This window comes from Papaver somniferum, chromosome 3, assembly GCF_003573695.1.
Source record: "Papaver somniferum cultivar HN1 chromosome 3, ASM357369v1, whole genome shotgun sequence".
Taxonomy (NCBI): Eukaryota; Viridiplantae; Streptophyta; class Magnoliopsida; order Ranunculales; family Papaveraceae; genus Papaver; species Papaver somniferum.
In genome coordinates, this window is record NC_039360.1 from 43,388,047 (window position 1) to 43,406,911 (window position 18,865).

Here is an 18,865-nt window from a genome sequence, read left to right on the forward strand (position 1 = left end):
ACAATCATAGACAATCATGATTTCTAATCCAGACATGGTTCGGTCTAATTTGAGACAATGAGAAAATATAATCACAAAAATTCATTATCTGATTTTGGAGATACATTTGGAAATTCTAGTTTTGTTTCATTCAAGTATTAAATGTGAACTCTGATCAAAATTCATTTATTTACTGATAAAAATAAATGTGAACTTCTCTAAGCTACTGAACATTCAAGCAAAATGTAGCCCAAGGAACAACAAGTTTCAAGATGATTTTAAGTATAATTAAGAAACTTCTACAAGACAGATACATCCACCAATAACAAAGTTAGTAGTGCAAACAGTTTACAGAAAAGAAATATTTTCTTCCATTAGTAAAGCTGTTTGTGTGATACAAATGTTATACCTGCTAATTTTGGTAAATAACAAAATTGGAAATGATTCAAAAAAATAGATCATGGAAAGGTTAAGAAGCTCTCTTGGGAGGGGACATGTTCTTAACCAGTGCGAGCGTTGTAGTTACTACAATGACCTGCAGCAGTACACCTGGCAAAAGAAAATAAAGAAACATAAATGATGAATATATGAAGATGGAGACTAACAAGAGGGTGTCCATACAATCCAATTTTGCCAGTCAACTCTTAACAAAAGAGACAACTTTGATTGGTTTTTCTAAATTATGCATTTTCAAGAAAAGAAGAAGGTAGATCTGTAACGAAACAACCAATCAAAGAAGTGAGCATCGTAAAGTCAGTGGACAAAAGTGTACTCATGTTTGCGTGTTTCAACAAAGAGTTTGACTTACTAAATAGCACACGAGCAGCCTCTATAAGTTCAAATTTTTTGGATGTCCAGCCGCTTGGATCTTGGATAACCTGTTTAAGTTCATAAAATGTATCATTGCTTGTCAAGGATCCTTAGACCAAACTTTAGGAGTTATAGTAAAGAGAAGAGATGTTATCATCTTGGATGGCACTGAACTCTCACTATTTCTATAAATGGACTAGTGGCAGTTGTTAGGAATCAAAAGATATCTAATCAGAAATAAAGAAAGGGCACTACACAGACAAAACAAATGAGCTAAATTAGAGTACTATTTATGTTTCAGCTGAAAAGGACTAGTACATTTGGAAGATCTTTTGGATGCACTTTGCATTTGAGATGCCATGTCAGTTAGGACACCATTTCAGCTCAAATATTCAGACACTACGGCTATTCTCTAAGTATAGGGGCTAACCACAATTCCTTGTGCTCAAGTGTTGTTATATTTTCTTCTGTGCAACAATGTGACGAACCTTAGTAGTTTTACTAGGTAAGATGATGCTACATTTTGACAAGACTATTAGGGGTTTCGAACATCCTTTCTCTATAACCATCAAATGCTTTTGGTTTGGGAATAATTATCTTATAAGCATTCTAGTCGCCACAATTACTATAGTACATGAGCAAATACATCTTCATTTCTGTTTTTGTTTACAAATAAACATGATGGAAGAATTAATTCAAGGCAAAGAATTTGGTTGATTTCAGCCGATCCATCCATTTTCACCAAAATAATAGACAACCAACTTTTCTTATTTGGTTTAATGATTGGTCGCTTGATTGAATTGGTCTCTGATGGTAACTAATGTTTTTGAATGTAACTAACTGAGGACGGAGATAGTTCATACAGATACAAATCGTAGACCTTAATCATCAACACAGAATGGAGAGTCAACATCAAAAGTATAAACAACAAGTATTACCTCTGATAAGGTATTGTTTGCCGCTATACACACAACTGAAAGCAAAGTTGCAACTGAAGATCCGACGGTATAAAACCTCAACAAAGTTGCTTTGCTACGGCTTCGACCTTCAGTAGAAAACAAATGTGTCATCCTTTTATTAGAAAAATGCAAAAAAATTAATTCAACGAAAAACGGAACATTTGAATTTTTGTTGCACAAACCTATTTCTCCACTCATTAGAGAAATGAAACCACTAATGATAGATATGATAGCAATTTTAACGAAAATCTCCTGCTTTGGTGGCAACAGAAATGTGCAGACTGCTCCTAAAATTTGAGCCACAACCTGCATGGAAATGCATTCCAAGTAAAGGTAAGTGCAATGACATACAGGAAAAAGATAGTTATGCAGGATAATCCTTGTAAGCCAAAGGGGAGCCTTGTCAAACCATGAAATCCTAGGTCCAAAAATATCCTACGTACGAAGACTTAGTTTGTGATATTGACTACTAGTACCAAAATGAGTCCAGTTCAAGTAAAGAAATCATTTTTCAATCTAAGATGTATTTTCCAATTTCTTTCCAAAATAAACGTGCACTCATACTCTCGCAGAAGGTATTCTTCTTTCAAAGTATTCTGATTTATCATAGACTTTTTTGTTTCAGATATCCTAATAAAGGCATAAAGCTAGCTAAGAAGCAAAGAATGTTAACAGCTACTATGCGGACCACGGATATACACTACACGTTTTTCCCTTACACAACTTATGAACTCCATCACCATGCCTTGCACAAACAAAAAAAGGTTTCGGTTAACGACAGAACCAATGTACAATGGAAGGAATCACGTACTAAAAGTCACCTTGTTATTTTGTTTGCGAGTACACCCCTAAATAATCTCCCACACAGCATATACTAGTCTTTTTAATATCCAAAATATAACAATGGGATAAAGGTGATTCATATTATGCATGAGAAGCAGTCAGTTGATTAAACTAAGCAACAAGACGAAAGTTAGAGCACAAATCAGAAGAGAATTTGCCAATTGAAAAACAAATACTAATGCTTCTGAACTACCTATACTACAAACAGGTGTTATACAATACCTGAATGGTGATCAAACTTTTAAGTTTAGCTTTCCCTTCTGCAACTTTTGTGTATCCTAGAAACGAGAAAATGAAAACCCTAAATAAAAAATGCAAATTAGCAAACATATATAACAATTGAGAGGTTCAGCATAATTGCTTACTTGAATCAACAACCATTCGGTAAGAAAAATCTGAACCATCGGTTCCATGAGGCCTTCTCTGATGCATCTTTTTCTACTGCTAACTAATATCCTGCCAGACACAACAATTTCAAGGGTTTATATACCATAATTCAACGATTAACAATGCTTTCGATAACACAGTTAAAACTAAATGACCACGCACGGTTGGAGGCCGACGACGGAAACAAACTTGATACAGGAAAACAGTAACAAAGACTAACATGAGATATTGAACAGACATTGCATTTTACCTACAATATAATATATATAAGTGAGTAATCTCAGCTGGCAAGAAAGTTATTTAAGCGGCTATTATTATCCACTAGCCACCAGTCACCTATTTATTCTGAAGAGCTAATACTAATCATACCTGTAGTGCGAAAGAAACAACAGCACAATGTCCACAAAGAAGAAACTCCCCCGTAAGTGCTTTGCCGAGTCCCCTGGCACCATATCAATAAAGCAGACAGCAAAAATCTATTAGAAACCAGACATTCAAACATGTTATTGTATGCAAAGATATGTACAACAATTGCCATATTTTGGTTGATTCATCTAAAGACAAAATAAAGCAATTATTAGAGGAAAATGACTTTATACTTGAGGAATTGTTTCTGGAATGAATCACTTGACACTAACTTCCTTGCAAGAAAGACACACCTGTACCAGAAAACTGGAACGGAGCTTGAACGGAAACAATTATTATGAGGACCCAATACTCTAAAACCTTACATAAACAAACCCACTTATCAAAACCTCTTTAACATGTTAAAAACTGTAGTCAATTTCAAGCCATTTTATCAAACAGTGATTGAGCATTGTAAAAAATTGTTAAAGTTTCAAATTCAGGTCGCACTATAAAATAGATTGAAGATCTTTAGTTGCAGAAGGTTTTAGAAAAGGAAAATAGAGACTTACCCGTATTCTTCAAACCGTGAAATTTCCGAGTCGACTATATTTTACTCTGTTTTTGCAGGCAAACAAATTCAATTTCATCTGTGAGTTTTAACGAAATTGAGTCAACAAAAAGACTAAGTTATTGAATGGAACTCTTATTGTTCTTTTTAAATGAAATATGAAATCGATGTTGCTGTTATTCAATCTTTTTAGGCAGATTTGTTAAAATTGGAACAAAAACGGACTGACAATCTTATGTGTAGTTTCAAGAACAATGAACAGATAATCTGGTTGTTTGATTATGTGGGATAGAAATCTGTAATCAATTTCTTTGATTATTAAAAAGAAATCCCTCTAAACAAATTTCTTTCGAGTCTTACCTTGTGGTTGCTGCAGAAGTTAGATTAATCGAAGCCGAATTAGGTCAAATGATGCAGAGATCCTTCGGATCGAAGCTTATTATCGAATCAATGAGTTCAAATTTGAGACGGGAAAGCTGGCTAGGGTTTAATCTGGACGGGAAAGAAATCTACACCCGAGAGCAGGAGTTTAATTGTACGAAATACATTATCTACCCTTTATTTTATTTGAAATTACACAAAGTACTCCCGGTAGTCCACGACTCCACAGTAGGATATCTCTTAGCAAATCGGTCTTAAGTACTAGGCCTATAGGCATGTTTGGAGGGTGGTTTTTGCCTTATCGGTTTGTTGAATCGATAGTACTAGGGCTGCACATGGGTTGAATTGGGTCGGGTTTGGCCTCACCCACCACCTAACCCATTGATGGTGGGTAATATAAGTTGTCACCCGTAACCAACCCAACATTACAATGGGTCGGTTTTCATCCGACCCACATTACGGTGGGTTGAATTGGGTGGGTGGTGGGTTACCCACCATAAAATACAATGAACATTACAGTTACAGACTTACAGTCTTACTACGACTCTTCCAGATTGGAAGTAATAGCTTTTATCAAAAAGCTGACCCCAAGTCAAGCGTAGACAATTAACATCATAAGAAGTTACTTAAAAGTGTTTACAAAATAAAAATCTAGAAAAGTAAGAAGTTGGTGCAAAGTTACAAACTGCATGCAAAGTGATAAAGCTAACAATAACAAGAAATGAGTTCAACTGTTCAAAGCCCAAAAGATAAATGAGTACATTACCATTTCCTACTATACTAAAGCCTAAGATCATATATCATTACTTCAACGGTTGTGGTTAATCTAGGATAGGTAATCTAAAGGTTAGAATTAACTTAGAAATATTTAGGTGGGTGGGTGGGTTGGGTCGGGTGAGGGAAGCTATCACCCACAGTCGACCCGCCATACTATGGGTTTTAATGTTGTGACCCATAGTCGACCCACTCCTATGTGGGTTGGGTCGGTTGTGGGTAATTTCCGACGGGTGTGGGTTGAGTTGGTGGGTTGAATCGGTTTTGTGCAGCCCTAGATAGTACTGTAGCTCAAATGCAGTTTAGTAGTCATTTTCTTGAAACTGAATCAGAATCTAATTTTCTGATGCATAAAAAATGTCCAGTGCAGTAAATGTCCATAAATTACAATAGCATTGTCTAATGTCTAGTGCTAACTGGTTATTAGAAATCAGTACTCAGTTCTCATCCAAAAATATGGTTACAAAAAAGAAAGAAAAGGGATTGCACTTGCGGCTTGATGATGGGGAAATGTGACAGCAGTTAACCAAGCTAACCCCGAAATTGTATCTCATAACACTCGACGACCATTTAGACGAGGTTCATGTGTTTGACAGACGCATCTCATGTCAACTACTTGGTCCACTAGAAACTTTCATTAAGGTTACAGATTGACGTATGCCCCTTCCAAACAAGGCACCACTCCCACCCAACTGCCTAACCTGATTGAAATGTATTACTGTTCTGCTGCTTTGTGCAGTAATAACAGTAGCATTCTAGAGCAGTAAAGAGATCAAATCTCCAGATGATGAGCAATGAGCATCACCTCGTTATACATCTGGTCACTAAGCTTCCATGGACTGTCCTGGATCAATAACATGGGCCGCAGAGTTGGTTCTTTGGCCCTTTCAAACCACAACTAGCAGATAAATGGTAAATCCAAGAAACGAACTAACAAAGTGCAGCACATTTAATGAATAATGCTCAAGAAAGGTGCCCTGTTATCAGATAGCAAAACATATTAAGTGGGAGAACTCATTCTACCAAAAAAGGATATCATGCTAATATTGGCAGAGGGAGCTACTTTTTTTTAAAATTGCAGGAAGACAAATCGAAGACTTAAACAGCCGAACTCAATGGTTATAAACAAACCAATCTTGTATGCTAATTATTTCTTAAAACTAGGCTTGTTGTATATCCACTCTCATTCCAACTGTCAACACTATTCAAAGTGAATGTTTCTCTGTCTCTCTAAACAATCACACCCCCTTCACATGCCATGACAAGGTTTTGCCTAAACGTGTTCCCTATTCTTAAGAAATTCACTGACAAACTAAGACAGAGTTATCTGTTATTTCCTATCCAAAGCAATATAATTCTTCAATGGAACCAATTTCAGGAACTTAAAATCACATACTAAATTATAGGATTAAGCTGAGAAGTAAGAACAAAATAGATGTCTGGGAAGGCTAGGACCACCAGGAAAGCTCTCCAATTCCCAGGTTTTTTCCTGCGTATATTTCTCAGACTTTGTTTTTGAACACGAAACGAGTTTCCCAATGTAAGCATCACATTATCCCTCAAGATTTAATATAAGTAAATAGCAAATTGTGCAATTAACATAGATTAATAACAGGCTGCAAGAGTATTTCATAGATACTATAACATCATTACATACTGTCAATCAAATAAGATTCTAAAACTGCACTATGTTTTAGTTCATACTTACCTACAGATATCTTGCTCCATGTTGATGCTTCTAAGACTAAGCACTGGTATCTATTACCTCACCAGAACTTGCTCTTTCACCGGATTCCATTGTTTTTGTATTCTTTTCTCCTAATACTTTTAATGAAACTAAGGTATTCTTGTGACAGATTACTTCAGAAATAATCTTGCCAAAACTCACATCCATTTTGGCTGATGAAGCTTCTGCATCGGCAATATATATTTTGCTATGCCCATAGAATAAAAGCCTACCACTCTTCGTATACCCAAATGGCAGCGATACATAATTTTCAAAAGAATCAAACCTAAACTCTTTGCTCCAGCTCAAGTCATTACAATTGTCTTTATTCTTCTTCAATAACCCCTAAAATAAATAGCACTTAGGAAATCACCCAAAACCCCTAGTGAAATAGCATAATCTGGAAAACCACAAGGTGGAGGTGGAAGCTCACTAAACTTTTCATCAGTCAAATTGAAAGCAAGAATGTTTTGTTTGTCGTAGTTAACCCAATGAAGAGCTCCATTAGCAAACGTACCAACACATAATAGCATACTTGTGGGATTCCAAAATTTGGTTCGTCAGAGTAAGAAGAGATTCTCACAACCTTGTACTCGTTGGTTAAATGACTGTAACCAAATCCACTCCACATGTATTGTCCTTCAACATTTGGAAGAATTATGTATTCTCTGGTGATTGGATTACTGATATAAGCAGGTCCATAATGATATTCATAACGATTGTCTGAAGTTACACCACCACGCGGTCCACGCCATTCATTGAGGCAGATTCATCCATTAGACGAACCAACAAAAGAATAATTCTTATCTGGAGGGTTTAAATCCATCCTTGTTTTTCTATTGAATGGTGTCGCATGGCAATTCTCATCATATTCAGTATAATAAAATTCTTTCAGCCCTTGATCAACAGAATCCCTATTTTCACAACTTAAGAGAATAAAACTTAGCTTACCAGAATCAAGATGATTGAAGTGCAGCCGAGAGAAGGATGGATGATGAATAAGACCTCCTCATGATTTGCATACCAGTTTGCAGTCTAGAACAGACTCTGCTGGTACCCTAGTCAATATGTCTAGTATGATCCCTTTCGGTAGAAAGTTAAACCTGTTCTTCATCACGAAAAGAGACAAATTGAGAGTGAATTGAAAATTTCTGTTTCTAGGGTTTGAAGGAGAAATGAGGTTTGATTTTTGGAGGCTAAAATAAAGTGAGACATTGAAAAAAAATGAACTGGTTATCCACTTCTTCTTATCCATCGGCTCTCAAGGGTTCTAGGTAAAAAGACAACTTTCTACAAGGGATTGTTTGTTTTAACTTTAACACAGAGAAAAGTAGAAGTAACAAAGAGGGTGTGTAGTAGAAATTAATCTCAGAAGAAGAAAGAGAAATTTACAAATAACTTTTTTTTTCCAAAAATCATTCTAAAATTTTGTTCATAATTTAACTTTTGATTTTTTTGTTTTAGATATTGAAAAACTAATTTTGAAGGGACAATATGTTTTGATATCAGAAATATAAGTGGATTTGAAGAAGCAAAAACAATTTGCTCCACAAACCGATAACTTATTTTTCTTTTAAAAGTCATTCTGAAGTTGTGTACCAAACTAGCTTCTGATTTTTTTCGTTTCTAAAAATAACAAACAATTTCTTACTCGGTATTCAAACATGCTAATAATTAAAGTCGAAAAGTAATTTTCTTAACCGGTGTCCAAAGCAAAAGAAATAGAAAAATAATACACAAGAGAAATGATCCAAGTGTCCAAAAAACATAACATATATGAATTCTTTTAAACCAGAATTTTTTAAGTTACCAATTTATTTATATCAGTGATGGTGCACAAAGTAAGCCAAAACACCAACAAAAGGTGCATTCACATAAGTTGTTGGTTCTGAATAATAAGGTAACCAACGAGTATCCGGGTATGAATCATTTAGAGCTGGTCCTCCAACTATAGCTCCTACCAGCACATTAGGATTGGGTTTTGAACTTTTGAAATAACGACTTCCATCTTGGCATTTTAGTCTTCCCGGATGTTCATCCATGGATGGCAATGTTGATCCTCTGTGGTGTATAAATTTTGGATACTTCTTACCATATCCTACCATGTAAGACATGTTCATCGGATTGTGTCCCAGTATATAATCCACCTACAAAATCAACAAAATGAATTTAATCTTTGTTCGTGAACATGCCTCAGAGGCGCAAACTATATACCGAGTCGTCCATGCATTATTTGGATAATTTACCTGGCTCTTAACAAGGCTAATCAATCTCAACGGAGCAATAATAGTATTGCCACAGCGTACAGATTCGTCTGCTTCATTCAAATAGCGAGCATATGCAAGCAACAAAAGTGATATTGCTGTTGGATTCTGCAAGTTGCATCCTCCTAATTTAAATAGTAAACCACCCGGCGAGTATTCGACTGTTTTACTTGGTGATTCAGGTACGATAGAGCAAACAAATTCGTCGGCTTTAATTCTGAAAGATTCCTTAGTATGCTCATCCCGTATTCCATTACCCTTCCTCATCGATTCCTACAGAAAACAAGACTTGCATTATTATAACATATAAATTTGCTAGAAATGCAGGGAAGGAATAAGCAATTTTCTTATGATGATTTCTAATATATTTGAACGGGCATACATACAACGGACATAAGCATGTTCGTACCAGCGCCCTTATCATCCCAGTTAATCACGATCTCTGTAGTGTTAGGTTTATTCCTCATAACATAGTCGAAATACCTCCTCTCATTTGAAGCCTTGTATAACCATGAAGCAGCCCATAACAATTCATCCTACATTTGAATTTCCATTAGAGACATGTAAATGCACAAAGTAAGGAAGTATATTCATTTGTATGCAAAACGACGCGCAGAAAATTATTGGCATATGTACCTTATAACCTCCATAATCGCAGTAATGAGGGCCAACATATTTCCCAAGACTATCGTTGTAAGATCCTCGGTACGTGTCAGCAAATTCAAGAACCTGTACGACAGCATGAATAAAATGATTCAAAATAGGTAAAAGATTTTCAGGTTGCTAAACAAAAGAGATAACATATGAAAATTTTCAAGCAGTGGCATAACCAAGAAGAGGTTGTTTTCACCTGTTTAGCCCTCCTTAAGAGTATGTGGGAATATGACCTGTTTGAAGATCTGAAGACAATGGAAGAAGCTGCAAGAGCAGCAGCAATCTCAGCCGATACATCAGAGCCGGGATGGGTTTGGTTAACAACAAAAGCGGTTCGATCAGTGTCCATATCCTCGGGCCTTTCCCAACAGCTATGGTCAATGTTAGCGTCTCCGATCTGAGCATAAACCACACCAGGTGTTTCCGTTGATTTGAGCAAGTAGTCAGTTGCCCATTTAATTGCTTCTTTAGCATAGCGTAAATCAGAACCCATGAATTTTCCGAATTCTATCACACTCCATGATAACAGTGATGTTGTGAATGACATGGGAAAATTATACTTTACGTTGTCGCCTGCATCGTAATACCCTCCAGATAGATCAACCTAATAATAATGTTCACAAACATTTAGCAACATAATAATGTATTTACCTTGGAATCGAAAATAAATTAAGCCTATATACCACATCTTATATATATATATATATATATATAAATAAATAAATAAATATCGAAATGTCTTCTTACACCAGCATATTGGCCATCATTAACAGCAGAATCCTTCCTCCATTTCATTCTTTGAGTTGATGGTAATTTTCCTGAACGTTGTCCTTCAAAGAACAATATACTCTTCGTCAATGCTTCTTTATAATTATGGTGGTGGTGGCCATTGATTACGTTAATATCAACAGTTGCAGCAGGATTTCTTACCACACCCATGACTGATACTATCAAAAACATACAAACTATCGGAAATGTATATGGACACCACCCCATTGTGTTTCTCTCTTTTTCTTTATCTTTCTCTATTTTCTCTCTCTTTGTATTCCTAGATTACTGGAGTGCTTTTCTTTCTCTCGTTCACTCTTTCTATATGGATTTCACTATGAAATCTCTCCCATTTATATAGTTAGAGGGTGAGATGATTAATCAGTGTGCAATGAATACAAATCAGTGTACTTACAAAGTCATTTTTGGCTACTTTGTTGGTGAATATTTCCCTAGTAAGATTATGTATTTAATGTTAACTAATTAGGAAAATTAAGTTTAATTGCAGAGTCATTTTTGGTTACTTTGTTGGTCAAGGCATTTAAGTGATTTAAATGGAGGTCTTTAAGAGGGTTATCTCAAGGAAAGTCGATTCAAACCGACGAGCACTCCGGTGATCACCCATATCCACGGCAATCGGATCAGAAGGATTTAAAAAGTTTTAAGAGATTGCATTTTAAAGGAGAAACCTCTTAAAAGTGTTTGTTGGTTGGGTTGCCATTACCACCAACGCGTTTTATGGACACTAATGGAAAAATCGATAAACAAGCGTACACATAAATAACATTTTGAATTATGGGCTCTGTTATTCCGTCTTTGCAGAATATATAAAACGGCTAATGAAGTTTCAAGCTCCAAAAGTTTGTCAGATGTGACTTCGGGACTCATCCTGACCAGCACACTGGATTTTCGATATACAGGACAAACTGGACCAACCCTCTTGGCCTTGACAGAGGGTTATAATGTGTGCTGCAATTTAACCTCGGGAAGATGCTTGTCCAAATGAATCATTTTCACGGAGTACTTTTGGTTTTCACTTTCTGAGGCAGGGGCCAGGGCTAAGGACAATGCAGTTCAGCTGGCTGCAAACAGTTGCTTCGACTTCTTAGGGTACGTGCCTGCGCGGGGCTCAATTTGGCTTTGTCTTTGTACTTCCCTCTGGAGTCTCTTTGAGGCTTATTTTGTTAACTCACTAAAGGAATAAAAATGGTACACCACGCACTAACTGCGCAATTGTAAATGTAATAATACTAAGGAAAATAAGTCGAAAAACATCTGAAATGCAAAAGCCTTGTGGATTCAATTGCCATTCATTAAAAACCCAAATGAGGGTTATCGATAGATACATTTAAAAGTACATTTCAGAAAGAATTGAATGATCAATTTTAGTATACATTGTAGATATTAAACATGTAATTAAGTATTGTGAGCAAAGTAAGTGAACGGCCCGGTGAGAGGCGCATTAATGTAAGTTGTAGGTTCAGATGCAGAAAATTCTTGTCGAGAATTGGCATATTGATCCATGATATCAGGTCCTCCAACAACAGCTCCTATCAACAAATTTGGGTTAGGATTTGAGGTTTCATAGTAGGGTGTCCCATCTTTACAGTGCATACGTTGTGGATATTGGTCGAGCGATGGTACTGAAGATGCACGATGATGTATTCGAGTTGGGAAGTTGTTACCATATCCCACCATATATGACATACCCAATGGATTTTTTCCCAAAATGTAATCCACCTGTTTCAAGAAATAGAGAATTTTTAGCTATATAGGTTGCATTGCAGTGTGAAAAAGTTCTCACAGAAAAAGTTGAAAACCAACTTAGAAAGCGCTCTTGACAATGGCAACCATTCTTTGTGGAGTAACAGTAGTTCCGTCAGAACATTGAACGGCTTGTTTGGCACGATCTAAATGGACAGCATAGACAAGAGTAATAAACGAAATTGCTGATGGATTTTGCATGTTGCTTCCTGCAGGTTTGTGAATTAAGCCACCTCTAGAATAATTTACGCTCGTGGGATTTTCAGGCAATATGCTGCAAACAAATCTATCTGCATTGAAGCGGTATTCCTTTCCATCGTTGGATAAATACTTGGAGAGTGACGATCCTTTCGAAAGCAGTTGCTGGACAAAATTGAAATGCAAACAAGAGTGATCAATTTTTGCAAGCAAACCAAACGATTCAAACCTTTATAAAATCTCAAGAGACAATCCTATACTCACAATGGTAGTGAGAATGTTGATGCCAGCTTCTTTGTTATCCCATCCAAATTCGGCATAACTAACGTAATTTTCCGACTCCAATTTTTTTATATTCGCGTTGAGGAAATTCAAATAGACAGGATCATGTGTAGCCTTGTATAGCCATGCAGAACCCCAGGCCAATTCATCCTACCAAAAACAATATCGTCGGGTTATACATTTATTTATCTGGCCATGTGAAGAACAAAGGTTGACACAAGACATTAATTTTATATTTACCTGGAAACCACTAAAATCGCAATAGAAAGGGGAAACAGTATTCGGCAAGCTGTCTTTATAATTTCCTTGGTAAGTATTTGCAAAGTTAAAAACCTGTAAATAGCAAGGAAAAAAGACATTTCATGGCGGCCAAATTAAGAAGAGAAAAAGAAAACTATGCGCACAAAAGAGATTTAATGACTCCGGCGTATATAGAATAATACCTGTGTTGCCCTATAAAGAAGTGTTTTAGAGTAAGCAGGGTCGATAGACTTAAAGACAATAGAGGAAGCTGCTAATGCAGCAGCCATTTCTGCTGCAACTTCAGAGCCAGGATGCGTCGCGTTAATAGCATACGCCATTCGATCAGTGTCCATATCCTCTGGCCTATCCCAACAGTTATGATCACTATAAGGCTCCCCAACTTGAACATAAATCAAGTCGGGGTTATTCGTGCATTTAATGAAATAATCTGTTGACCATTTTATTGCATCTATAGCATGTTGTAGATCAGAACCCATGAGTTGGCCGAACTCCAATACGCTCCAGGCTAATATAGTTGTTGTGTACGCCATTCGAAAATTAAACTTGACGTTGTCCCCAGCATCGTAGTATCCTCCCGATAGATCAACCTAATATGAACAACAGATCTTTCTCAGTCAATCCCTTCGCCCCTCGTTCTTAAAACTTATGCAAACTTTCAACAATAACAAAAATAAAAAGAACAAAAAATAATACGAAAAAGATACGTACCCCGACTAATGAACCATCATAGACAGCAGAGTCTTTCCTCCATGTTATTCTTTGATTTCCAGGTAATTTTCCTGATCGTTGTCCTTCGAAAAATAATATACTTTTCGTTAAAGCGTCTGCGTAGTTGATTTTATTTGGTTTTTTCCTATGTCTGTTCGAAAATTCCCTTCCTGCCGAAGGACTCTCCGTAAGAATATGGGCATCCAACTCAAAACCAATTGGCAATGAGTGGAGAGGCTCTAAGAGATTATAAACCGCAGGATTTTAGATTGCCCAACAATGTGGGACTAATATAATAATGTCAACACTCTCGTTTACCATTACCATGATCAATATTACTATCAACATTGTGATTATTGAACACGACAATGACCTCGACTGCCCCATTGTTTCTCTCTTGCTCTCTAACAATGTCTGGGATTCTTCCTGCCGATAATTCTGATTCAGTATCTTACTTTCTCTTTGTCTATGTTTTATATAGGAATATACTTCTTATATATATGGAAACAACTCAGAGAAAAAGTTGATTTGAATTTATTAACAAACATAGAATGGGAATTCTTCATTAGCATACAGTTTACAAATTTAAAGGATATAAAGGATAAGTTATAGTTGGCAAGAACATTGAAGTGTAGGATTGGTACATCCAGTAAAGGCTATGTGTAACGTAATTAACAAACCTTATACATCACAGTGATGAACAACATAACTGCATGGATCTTTTTGATTTATGTGCATGCTATATATGATCAATTCATGATGATGTATCTGTCTTGAATACGTACGTTTAATTAGATCATTCTGATTCGGTATCCAACATTGCCAATTTTAGGAGATATATAAATTTTTGAGACAGTGACTTGCACACGCCTTTTTTGAGTTTTAACGAACTTCCCATGCTAGGATGATTTTTGTGGATTTGGCTGGAGCGTGACGAAAAAACCTTCCAAAACAGAAAAATAAACGGAAAAACAACCCGATCCCTATAACCTAGAACAAAGTGATTTCTCTTGGTTTAGTGACTCTAGTCCTCTTCCTTGTTTTTCTCTATGTTCACAGTTGAAACGAGAAAATCCACGATCAAAACTAGATTGTCTCTCAATGGATTGACTAAACTAGATAAATAATCAGTACCCGGGGATACTCTGGATAGTTTTTTTTAGTGAATATAATGCTAAAAGGGGCGCTTTATTGAAAAACAAATAACGAAGTTATTACAAAACATTGGTTGGTATCCTAGCGACAAACCGGGCACCAATTTTTTTTATTTTATTTTATTTATTATTATTATTTTATTTTTCTGATATCATCAATAAATGACTTAATCACTATGTCACAACGAAAATGCTAGCTTGATCAACAAAAATCCTATCAGAAATCCGACTCATACAAGTGCATGGCCCACTTCTCCCAATTTCTAGTCTCAATGATAGAGGACATCTAAAACCGGTAGTTTCCCTATCGGGATTTTTTGGGGTGGTAATTACGGTAGATGTAGCATCGCCTGTATCACAATGATATTGGTATCAAAGTTGTTGGTGGTTTAGTTTTAGAACTCAGAAACAAATCAACCCGTTTTGAATTGGTTCTGGATAATCGTGTATCCATGGACACATACTGAAAGGCCACTTGTAGGTAAATGGCATGCATTTGTGCTAGGGGTGCCCGTGGTTCGGTTTGGCTTGGTTTTGTGCTAAAAACTCGAGAACCAAACCAATGTGTCTTATGAAAACCAAAAACCAATCCAGATCATGCTTGGTTTATTGTATTAGAAACCAAAACCGTCCTACCGGTTTATTGGTTTTTTCTGTTTTTTAATAAAACTTTGATTTTTAAATAGAATTCAAAGTTTAACTATTAGATTCATTTTATTATACGTAAACAAAAAATCATCTTATTTGAAAAAGACTAAAAAAAATCATATTCCCATGAAAGGTATATATATTTAAATTTATATGATTCAATTTTAGCTCTAATTATAATTAAACTTTCTTTATTTACAAGTATACAATCGAACCTCGATAAAAGAATGTTCGATAAATGAATAACCACGCCAAATGAATAATTTTTTCCGGTCCCGACTTGGGCCAAGCGGATAAATGAATAACCTCGCTTAATGCATTAATGAATAAAAAAAATTGAATCCTTAAAGGCCCTATAGAAATATAAACGAATAACCACTAAATTTCATATATAAAAAATATATATGAGAATAAACCAATATACATAATTAGTAAATTTTACATAAAAGTATATGTAGAAGTAAACTAAAATGTGAAGTTAATTCTTCGTCTATGGTTGATGCACCGCATCCTTAATTTTATGTAATGCTTGCATAATTTTTGGAATATTTTACTCATGTTGTAGCAAGTAATTTTTTATGGTGATCATCGCTTGAAAGGCATCTTTGAATGACATATTTGGTACGATGCTACTATCATCTGGTTCAATATCATTCTCATCATATATTACTAACTCAATAATTTCTTCGTCTGTTGGAGATTCAATAATTGCATCATTTTCTTTAGGATAGTTTAAAAGATGTTCGACGTCCATCACATTTCTATGACGTAAATTAAAAATGACACCCGTTAATCCTTGGTTATCTTTCTTCTATGACCATTGGATTACTAATAAGAATTTTGACCAATACCCTCTAGGTAAATTTGTACACCTTCTCTTATACATTTTAACTTCTTAATTAAGAAAATACCGTCTAAATAAATAAATATTCATTTATCGGTAAACAAATAATATATTCATTTACCGATAGATAAATAACCCCGCTAAACGAATATTATTTCTTGGTCCTGGTGGCATTAATTTATAGAGGTTCAACTGTATTTATTGAAGTTTATATATATTATTTATTTTTGATGCAAAAGTTTATATATATTATAGTATGATGGTAAGATGGATTTATATTATTATGGTTTTTATTGCATTTTTTGGTACTTAGCCTCGGATTCTTTGTTTGTTTGGTTTATTTGGGTTTTTAACCATCTAGAATTGGTTATTTCGTTTTTGAATTTTTCGGTCTTTGGATTTTTCGGTTTCTGGTTTTTCGGGTTTTTTTGTTGGTTTGGACAGGTTTGGTCTGGGTTAAAAACCGAACCATGGACAGCCCTAATTTGTGCAAATCATTACCCATGATGCATGAGATAGTTTGACAATTTTGATCAAACACGGGAAATGTTTAACACTTAAATACTCCGAATATCAAAATTTTAATTATTTTGGAAAAATGCATTCATACTAGTTCTTAAATTTAATATCAAAAAATATTGCATTACTCATTTATACTCCCATTGTTTCAAAAAGACTGTCCGCTTTGACTTTATCAAAATATTAAGGAGAAGATAATATTTTACTTCACTACCCTTAGTTACTTACCTATTTCATTTTAACAAAAATGATAGCAATAAAGATTACCTAAAATTATTAGAAAGGTTATAAATACGAAACATAAAAGGAAAATTAAAAGATGTCGAATTTATAGAGTATAAACTTTATAAGGAATTTAATTTTTGGAGCCTAATATAAATTTTCTTTAAAAGAATGAATGATATATTTGTTTCTTTAATTACACAAATTTCTTTAATATATTAGATCAGGTGCATTAAAAATGAATTTATGTATATAAAATTTTTAAGGGTATATCAGATATTTCATTGGGAAAATATGACTATAAATAGAAGCTGGACACAATTTTGAAACAGACGAAAATGGAACAGAGGATAGTCTTTTTGAAATGAAGGGAGTAATAATTAGGTATTAAATTTATAAGTTCGTAATATTATAATAAAAGTCATAAATTTTTTGAGGAAATTAATTATAAATCAAGTAGTCTAATATAATGTTAATTTATTATTATTGTCATGTCATATAAAAATAGATTTAAAAATTGAAAACGTTATACTTTATCTTTGAAAAGATAAAGTAATTACAGTAAAAACTCCGTATATTAATAGCCTTGGGACTTCACAAAATCATTAATATATGAATTTTATTAATATAGGGAGGTTTACCAAAAAAAATTGCTCGACAAGAAGCTTTAAACATGCTCGATAATTTGGAAATATTTTGGCTTCAACAAGAAGGTGCACATAGTAAAGAGGTCTTACGCATATGCGATAACCAAAATATTTGTTTATGGAGTTCTCCAGAAGAAATCTTTAAGGATTACTCTGTAGGGCAAGTTTTATTTCAATGGGAAACCATCGTTTCACTGTAATAGTTCTTTGCCTTACTGTTTGATGGATTTCTAGGATTACCTTAATCCTATGTACATACTGTAATTATTTTTTTTTCCTTTCAATATATCCTTCCCTTTTCTAAAAAAAACAATCCAAAAAATTACAACCTTTTCTCAAACAACTATAGATACATATTTTTCTTTATCTTAAATTTTGATGTAACAAGATCTATAATTTTTCAATTATGTCTATTATATATATATATATGGAGGTAAATTCCTTATAGCGGGACTAGAAAAATCTACTAGATTACTGCTGCAGCAGTGAAGGCCGGTGATGAAAGGGAACTGCTTTCTAATAAAATGATACTGAAATTGATCGATTTCAATCGATCTGATGGCTATTTTAAAGAAATTTGAACTGTGAATCTGTTTGTTTAATGGTGTTTGACTGAAATCTGCAATCAATTTGATTGATGATCCTAAGTTTGAGCTTAATTTCATGAAATTGTGATTTCCAAAAAGCCAATCTCAGTTTCTCTGCACAAACATTGTGATGGACAAAGTCACCATTTTTCATCACTAAGGGACTCCTCCCTTTGATCGTCGTCCAATTAATATTAAAATATGGAGTTTATTACTATTTATAACTGGCCCAAGTTGGGACCATGATTTTTTATTAATATATAGAATTTATTAATATATGAAGTATCAATATATGGAGTTTTTACTGTAAATTAAGACAATCAAGAATCTTACACCATGTTTGTTTACTCCTGACTCATCTGAGTCGTCTGGATCTGAATCATCTGGATCTGAGTGAAATCACCTGACTCATCTGGATCTGAGTCGATATGTTTGTTTTGAGTCAGATCTGACTCATCTGACTCGGGAATAAGTGAGTCAGTGGTTTGGTCCCATGAGTCAGGGGTATTTTGTTACCTGACTCAAATGAGTCTGAGTCAGGGGTTATGTCTGAGTCAGAGGTCGAGT

The 18,865-nt window shown here is 34.9% G+C and overlaps 3 protein-coding genes across 5 annotated transcripts; all 3 read right to left on the reverse strand.

Annotated features, from left to right (window-relative positions):
* Window positions 1-173: 173 nt before the first annotated feature.
* Window positions 174-4,436, reverse strand: LOC113355998. 3 transcript variants are annotated; one of them, XM_026598994.1, is made up of 10 exons: window positions 4,255-4,436; window positions 3,896-3,941; window positions 3,578-3,650; window positions 3,348-3,420; window positions 2,957-3,047; window positions 2,814-2,869; window positions 1,931-2,054; window positions 1,728-1,834; window positions 788-857; window positions 174-528 (listed from the first exon to the last, which is right to left on the reverse strand). In XM_026598994.1, exons 5-10 carry the CDS (start codon window positions 3,021-3,023, stop codon window positions 449-451), a joined length of 504 nt encoding a protein of 167 aa, XP_026454779.1. In that variant the 5' UTR covers window positions 3,024-3,047; window positions 3,348-3,420; window positions 3,578-3,650; window positions 3,896-3,941; window positions 4,255-4,436; the 3' UTR covers window positions 174-448. The 3 variants fall into 3 exon arrangements, with proteins under 3 accessions (XP_026454779.1, XP_026454777.1, XP_026454778.1); XM_026598992.1 differs by lacking the exon at window positions 3,578-3,650 and having other exon boundaries at window positions 4,255-4,435; XM_026598993.1 differs by lacking the exon at window positions 3,578-3,650 and having other exon boundaries at window positions 3,896-3,973; window positions 4,255-4,435.
* A 4,162-nt stretch (window positions 4,437-8,598) lies between these two features.
* Window positions 8,599-10,757, reverse strand: LOC113361196 (endoglucanase 8-like). Its single transcript, XM_026604519.1, has 6 exons — window positions 10,441-10,757; window positions 9,890-10,297; window positions 9,676-9,768; window positions 9,429-9,575; window positions 9,022-9,312; window positions 8,599-8,922 (listed from the first exon to the last, which is right to left on the reverse strand). The coding sequence occupies exons 1-6, from the start codon at window positions 10,687-10,689 to the stop codon at window positions 8,599-8,601; spliced, it is 1,512 nt and encodes a 503-aa protein (XP_026460304.1). The 5' UTR covers window positions 10,690-10,757.
* Window positions 10,758-11,877: 1,120 nt separating this feature from the next.
* On the reverse strand, window positions 11,878-14,064 carry LOC113359369 (endoglucanase 8-like). Its single transcript, XM_026603016.1, has 7 exons — window positions 14,002-14,064; window positions 13,678-13,884; window positions 13,149-13,556; window positions 12,946-13,038; window positions 12,688-12,855; window positions 12,313-12,588; window positions 11,878-12,201 (listed from the first exon to the last, which is right to left on the reverse strand). Exons 1-7 carry the CDS (start codon window positions 14,062-14,064, stop codon window positions 11,878-11,880), a joined length of 1,539 nt encoding a protein of 512 aa, XP_026458801.1.
* Between the last annotated feature and the right edge of the window lie 4,801 nt (window positions 14,065-18,865).

Coding starts and splice junctions, on each gene's coding strand:
- LOC113355998 (XM_026598994.1), bottom strand. CDS start 3,023: ATGCATCAGAGAAGGCCTCATGGAACCGATGGTTCAGATTTTTCTTAC. Junction 2,870..2,956: donor CCGAATGGTTGTTGATTCAA/GTAAGCAATTAT, acceptor TCTCGTTTCTAG/GATACACAAAAGTTGCAGAA. Junction 529..787: donor GGCTGCTCGTGTGCTATTTA/GTAAGTCAAACT, acceptor TTCTTTTGCCAG/GTGTACTGCTGCAGGTCATT.
- LOC113361196 (XM_026604519.1), bottom strand. CDS start 10,689: ATGGGGTGGTGTCCATATACATTTCCGATAGTTTGTATGTTTTTGATA. Junction 10,298..10,440: donor ATGATGGCCAATATGCTGGT/GTAAGAAGACAT, acceptor CATTATTATTAG/GTTGATCTATCTGGAGGGTA. Junction 9,576..9,675: donor GCGATTATGGAGGTTATAAG/GTACATATGCCA, acceptor ATTCAAATGTAG/GATGAATTGTTATGGGCTGC.
- LOC113359369 (XM_026603016.1), bottom strand. CDS start 14,064: ATGGGGCAGTCGAGGTCATTGTCGTGTTCAATAATCACAATGTTGATA. Junction 13,885..14,001: donor TGATAGTAATATTGATCATG/GTAATGGTAAAC, acceptor ATTGGTTTTGAG/TTGGATGCCCATATTCTTAC. Junction 13,039..13,148: donor TTCTTTATAGGGCAACACAG/GTATTATTCTAT, acceptor TGCTATTTACAG/GTTTTTAACTTTGCAAATAC.